The sequence below is a fragment of the Oreochromis aureus genome, linkage group 9, assembly GCF_013358895.1.
Source record: "Oreochromis aureus strain Israel breed Guangdong linkage group 9, ZZ_aureus, whole genome shotgun sequence".
In the NCBI taxonomy this organism is placed as follows: Eukaryota; Metazoa; Chordata; class Actinopteri; order Cichliformes; family Cichlidae; genus Oreochromis; species Oreochromis aureus.
In genome coordinates, this window is record NC_052950.1 from 12,772,312 (window position 1) to 12,779,084 (window position 6,773).

The window sequence follows — 6,773 nt, forward strand, 5'->3', positions numbered from 1 at the left end:
GCTGTGTAAGATGGTAGACTGGTATCACCTGCATATTAACTCACCTCCACATTTACTGTGGGAAATGGCCACTGATGTGTGAGTGGGTTTTTTTCACAACTGCTGTGAGCCAGTGGCTGTGATTGGCCTGGGTTCATTGAAGGCAGGTGTATTTGATTGCACTCTAGTCTACTTATACTCCAGACTACAAGTACTGCTGTTACTGATGGCCAAATGAAGCTTTCTGAAGTGTTGAAGCTTGTATTGGCCAGAAGTATGAAGAGCAGCTTGAATCTACAACTTGAAATGAACTGCTTCATTATCATTGCCCAGTCACAGCTTCTGTTTAATATCATGTGATAATTCTGTCTGATATCAGGCTAACGTTGTGGTGCTTTGAACCTGTATTTTCTGTGTGACACAATGTTATGTCTGTTTCATGAATAAATTTGATGAATAAACTTGTTTAAACATGGGCCATGGTGTGGTCTCCCTTCACTTGTGACTTCTTGACATTTGTAAACATAACAGACCAAAAAAATACATTGTGTCATACACTATTATATATAATCCTATTATAGGGTTGGGAGTAGGCTACCGCTGTGAGGCCGCTTCCTTATGTATATTTTTGACCTTGGAGATCGAATTGCCTATAAATTAGGTGGTGAAAATTCCTATGAACTGGTAACATATAAACAAAGTATATAAGGTTATTCTGTTTTATTTGGTAATGGGCAGAACATCCTTTCTTCCTCGCTGACTCCATATCTGTCAATATGTTTCACACTGATCTCTTGCAAAAAAATCAGTAAAACACACCACAAATCCCACCAGTGATTCACTTCTTTATAAACCATTGAATCAAGGACTGAAGCAGTGACGTACTGAATGAAACTTCAGACGTCACTGATCTCTGGTCTCTGGACAGACGTACCAAGCCTCGACACAGTGCTTCTGCAGCACAGTGATGGTATCTTTGACACGTGCTGGATTTTCAGCTTCAAACGGACCATCATAAACTGATATTACAGGAAAACCCTGTGATGCAAATATTAGTTAAACAGAAATCAAAATGTAATTGAATTGCATTCTGTTTTGTTTGTTAAAATAATTAGATCAGTTATATTTTTAAAACATTTTTAAGCTCCTGTATAACTTAATTCCAGCAGGTAATGGTATGGGATGAGATTCACTTTTATTAGCTGAATCAATTTTGGTTCCTATATCATCACTATTTAAAAATAAATAAAAACAACAACAGCAACAACAGTTCAAGTGATTAAAGTGGGGCTGCTTTTGGAGGCTTTTTTGTATCTTTGAGGGCCACTTGAGTCCACGTCCTTCAGATTATTTAGCTTAACTTTTCATATGAGTGTGAATATAGAGGATTGATGCTCAAGTTAACATAGAAAGTTGGATGCATGAAGTCTGAAGAATATTTGGATGTTCAGTCTCTGAGAACACATTTGGAGTCATGTAGACAGTTCAGTGTTGCCGGTGGGGGATTTGTTTTATTTCCAGCTTCTCATACACAAGGCACATCATATTCTAAAACAATCAAATTATTTACATGATAAAACACTTCATCAACTTCAGTGTGATATTCCAAGTGTATGACACAAGTACCAAGTTCAAGTTTTAGAAAATCCACAGATTCAGTCGATTGCAGGTTTCCCCAACCTATTTAAACAGTACATTTGCATAATGACTGAAACTACCATCACTGGTGAACAAAGGCTGTGAGGTAAATTTCTTGATCCTTAATATGCAAATTTTCGTGACCATTGATCAACAACCATTGATCAATGAGTATTAATGTGTACGTACTCATCATTGAAAGAGTGGCCACTGACCTGTACGTGTTTCTGAAAACGCTACGTCCAGATGAACAGAATCAACTTTTGGGGATTTCCTTACCTGGATAATTGAGCACGCATCAAGGTATTTACAGAAGCCACAGATTCTATTGAATTCTAATATTTCTCAAATCAACAGGTTTTAAGATAAAGGGCCTAATATTCACCCCATGCCCATCGTTGACTAAAAGTACAGAAAACAGATCAGAATCCTGATATCCTGTCAGCTCAGTCATTGATACTAGCTGCTATTTACAATATCTGTGATATTGAGCATTAGCTGTTGGTAAGGCTCTCCACCTTGGCTGATGAGTGTAGGACAAAGCACACACCCACCTGTGATGAGAAACCAAACACAAGATTTCATTACACTTTTTAACACCAAATATTTATAATATATTAATATATTTAATATATTAATACCAGTATTTCATTCTAGCAAAGTCCTCCTTTATTGGAAGAAAAATCATTACAGATTCATGTTGACTTTCCAACAGTTACACCATATAAAAAGTGGACTTTATCAATCACTTACACAAGCCTTATCTACCCCACCAACTTCGACCAAGCAAATTGTTGTATTTTCTTATTTTGTAAAACTGTAAATGATGCAGAAGTTCACTGAGTCTTATCAAACCTGCCTCTGCTTTAACTTTTAATTAACTTAATAAACTTGATAATTAAAATAAAATCCTGAAAAAATAAAATTATTGTCCAGTATATCAGAAATGTTCATCTTAAGGCTTCAGAATGATAGTTGAGAAATGAAAGAGAGATGTAACAGTAGCTACAGCCATATTTAACTGTTAGCAAGGCTCTCCACTTTCTCTGTAAAAACTTGCACAGTGAAGTCCGGGGTTGTTCACATTCCATGCAGTGCTGAAGACACTGGTGTTGCAATCATAATGTCAGTTGCCTGGTGGCATCTGGGGTGAGTTGTGGAGGGTCCATTGAGGTCCAGGGACAACATTGCCCACAGCATGAGGAAAGTGGGCCCATTCTCATGAAGCTGATGTCCAGTTGCTCGCTGAGTGAGGACGCTCCCTGAAACTGAATCACAGACACATGCACAGTCAGTAAAACCAAAATACAGAGCCCTTGTTTTAAATTATAATCAATACATTTCATCAAATTAAATGAATTCCCCAGATAATGACTGAATTAAAAACAGTTCTGTTTAATAATTGGAGATACTTACATGAAGTGGGACGCCCTGATTGAGATGCTGAGAATCTGGACTCCTCCTAAACTTTCTCCTTCGGTTTTGAAACCAAGTCTTCACCTAAAGATGGAAGAAAACGGAAGAAATTTAATGAGTACAATAAACCCAAAATTCAAAATTAATTCAGTTTCTTATGTTCTAGTAACCTTGAAAGACACTCACCTGTTTGTAGGTCAGTCCTGTCAACTCTGCCAACTCTGTCATCTCCCGTGGGTCAGGGTAAAATTTCTGATTAAAGTGATTGACAAGAGTTTTTAACTGGCTGTCTGAGAACAGCCCCCGGATCCTTCCTTTGAGCACCTTGGCCTTTTCTTCCTTCTCATGCGTAGTACTTGTGACAGTGCTGCTGCCATCCTGGTTTCGTGGGGCAGCAAAAACCAGTTCCTCCTCCGTGAGAGAGCTGGAAACAGCTTCAGCAGTCTCAAACATGTTGTTGCTCATCTCCTTAGCGAGAGCTGCCTCAGCCCATGCAGCGAGTTCTTCCAAGGGAAGACTCCCTTCAAGGCTGCTGCCAGAAATCCACAAGTCTGTGAGGATAGAAAGACAGAGGCCAAGTAAGCACAAGTATATATGGTCCACAGGGGTCACCGTGGCTACTGATATGTTTTGGCACAGTTGAGTTTTTTAACAGAAAACAATACAAAAAGGATAAACTGATGAGCCTCACACAAACTTGGAAAAAAACAAGTGGTGGGATATTTGTGCATTCTTTAAAACCAAAAAGGATTTAAAGTGGACTCTGTTCAGCTGTGGAGGGAGAAATGGTGACTTCTGCCATCAGGACTTATAACACAGAGTGAAAGAGTATTTTTGCTCAGAGTTGTCTTAGAGGTTAGCCAACTCTGTTCATATTAGCTCACTACGCAACAATGCTGAGTACATACCTGGAGAAAAGTGCATCCCATAATCTTCCATCTTTTAAATCCCAGTGATTAAAACAGGAAAGCTGGAATAAGTATCTCTGCTGAAAGAGCTCCAAACCAAGCAGGATAGTGCTATGTGTCCCAAGACCAACTTAAGAGCAATTCTCCTGGGCTTTTAAGGAGGCTTGTGGGTGTGGGCAGGAATGTGGGGGGTTGAGCTTCTTCTTTTGTGAGTTGCTTTACAAAACAGTCAGGCAGTTTCTACCAACTGGCATCATTTACATTTCTTTAAAATGCTGTTTCTCAGGTCTGAAAAAAGAAAGGACAATTAAAATTGTAGCCATACAAATGAGCTTTACCAAATCATTCCAACTCAAACTTTATAAAATATGAAACACTTAATGCCTAGAGTTACTTTATCTTTTTGATCAGTGATGCTTCAAGAAACGACAAAGTGTGATCTCACACTCAGATTCTTGGTGTCATGGCTGTTTGGGGAATTTTGTTATTCTAAACCAGAGCTGTGTTTAACTCCAGTAACATCATTAGTGACTTAAGAACAATTCTCCTGAGTCAGCTTGTGAAGAGTTTTGTGGATGAACAATTTATGGGTTTAAGTAATTTTTCATGACCTTTTAAAGAACATCAATTTATCAAAGTCAAAACGACTTGATATTTTACATTAGTCCTTACTACCAGCTTGCTGAACATAAGGATTCCTTTCAGGTCGTCATGATTTGGTCTTGTTCTGATCAACTCCTAAATGTTATGTGTCAAAGATTTGTTTGTTGCTTTAGTCATTATTTGTGTACTTCTTATGTCTTATCAGATCTTTAAATGTAAGAGTATTTAATTTCATACAAAGTGAATTTGATGGTTCTGTTGAAGTAGGTTTTATTTTTGATCCTTGTCCTCTTTTTTACAGAATGTATTTAGCACTGGTGTGTTTCATTGTTTTTTTTCTACATTTCTGTACACTATATCATATAAGGAAATATGATGGAAAAATACAAAGTATGTAATGATGTTTGATTTATGAAGTCACTTTCACTTTATAAAGATTTGGAACACATTTTGATATTTTGACTTTACTGTTATTTCTGGACTTTATGCTTTAAGTTAGACATGTCAACACAAACACCTTTACCCACATTTATCTCTCATGGCCCTGGTGCCATCTGTCTGCATTGATTTGATAATTAATCAGAGGTAGCAGGATGTGATACAGGAACTCTAAAAGACACATTAGCGTATGTTTAGTGGTCACTGGCTGAACTGGGTGTGTCTCTGATTACGAATGAGCCAGAGGGGGCCAGATGTATGTGTCTGTGGGGTTTATGGGCGGCGTTGGTGTGGAGCGTTAACCTTGCTATTGTTTACATTGACTTATGTGGGTGTTTTATAATTTCAGACACTTTTACAATATAGAGGTGCTTTTCAAAGAAGGTGAAAGCTACCATAAAACTCTAGAAAATTCTCCAAATGACCTGCAGCAAATAGATCTATAGATCTAATAGAAAGTGAAGTACAGATCAGTGTTCAGATCAGAGATTAGTTTTGACCAGGAACATAAATGTAGTTTGCATGAAACATGTCAACAGATGTGGTTGACATGAAAGCAGAACAGGCTGAACTCAAGTATCATTTGTTATTACAGTGAGTGAAAGAAGTGGGTCAGTGAGAAATATCCATAAAGAGCATGATTTAGCACTAGCTGCAGCTCACAGTCAGCAACTCATCAGTTGTGTTGATTATAATAAATGAGAATTTCCTCTTCAGGCTCACAGCTCACAGAACTGTACAGTTTCTGAGAAAAGTCCAGATTACAGTACTGTACTTCTAATACTGTCATCTTTGAACTGATATTACAGGAAAACTCTTAGAAGTGATGCAAATATTAGTTAAACAAGAATCAAAATGTAATTGAATTACATTCTGTTTTGTTTGGTGAAAAACAGATAAGAAGTTTAAAAAGTCACATTTTTTAAACTCCTATATAAGTTAGTTCCAGCAGGAAACTATATGGGACTTTTATTGGCTGAAACAATTTTGGGTTAATTCTATAGGACTAGATTGAGCTACATGAAGAGAAGAACGATTTCTTTTTACTAAAAACTCACAGAAAACCTGATATGCTGTCAGTTCAATCGTTGTTTCTCCCTGGCATCATTTACATTAGCCGTTATTAAAGGAGCATTAGCTGTTGGCAACACTCTCCACTTTCTATTTCCAAACTTGCACTGTGAAGCCCAGTGTTGTTCACATTGATAGCAGCTCTGAAGACGCTCGGGTTTAATTCATGATGGCCGAGGCCTGGTGACATGGACCAGCCAAACATCTGGGCGAGTTGGGGAAGCTTGACTGTGATTCGGGCACAATGTTTCCCACAGTGTACAGATAGAGGGGATGATTATATTGTGGGTTTTGATAAAGGTTAAGATTAAAGTGATGGAGAAGAATTTTTTCATCTATGTGAGAAAATCCCCTTGGCCTTTCCTTCATCCTCAAACATAGTGCTTGACATCTGTGGAGTATGCAGAGTGACAGTGTTGTTGCCATAATGGTTACTTGAGGCTTTTCCCCTCCTCTATTTATTGCTGAAGACTTAAAAAATAAGTAGTAAGTTTAAAAGAAGTAACAAAGATGCCAGCTTGTGCTGAGAGCATGGGCTTATTCCTGTATCTGGATCCATATTTGCTCACTTTTTCCTCTCCAGCCTTGATGTGATGCTCGACGTAGAGATGCTTCCTCAAATGGGTTTTTGTTAGCAAATTGGAGCAACTTCAAGAACGAACTAAACGTCTCTGAGAAGCTGAGACTGGGCCAGCATACTTGTGTGGAACCTTCTTTAAG

General features: G+C 38.0%; 1 protein-coding gene across 1 annotated transcript; it reads right to left on the reverse strand.

Annotated features, from left to right (window-relative positions):
- Positions 1-2,735: 2,735 nt before the first annotated feature.
- Positions 2,736-3,972, reverse strand: LOC120441820 (paired mesoderm homeobox protein 2-like). Its single transcript, XM_039617267.1, has 4 exons — positions 3,942-3,972; positions 3,220-3,584; positions 3,034-3,117; positions 2,736-2,885 (listed from the first exon to the last, which is right to left on the reverse strand). The coding sequence occupies exons 1-4, from the start codon at positions 3,970-3,972 to the stop codon at positions 2,736-2,738; spliced, it is 630 nt and encodes a 209-aa protein (XP_039473201.1).
- Positions 3,973-6,773: the final 2,801 nt, after the last annotated feature.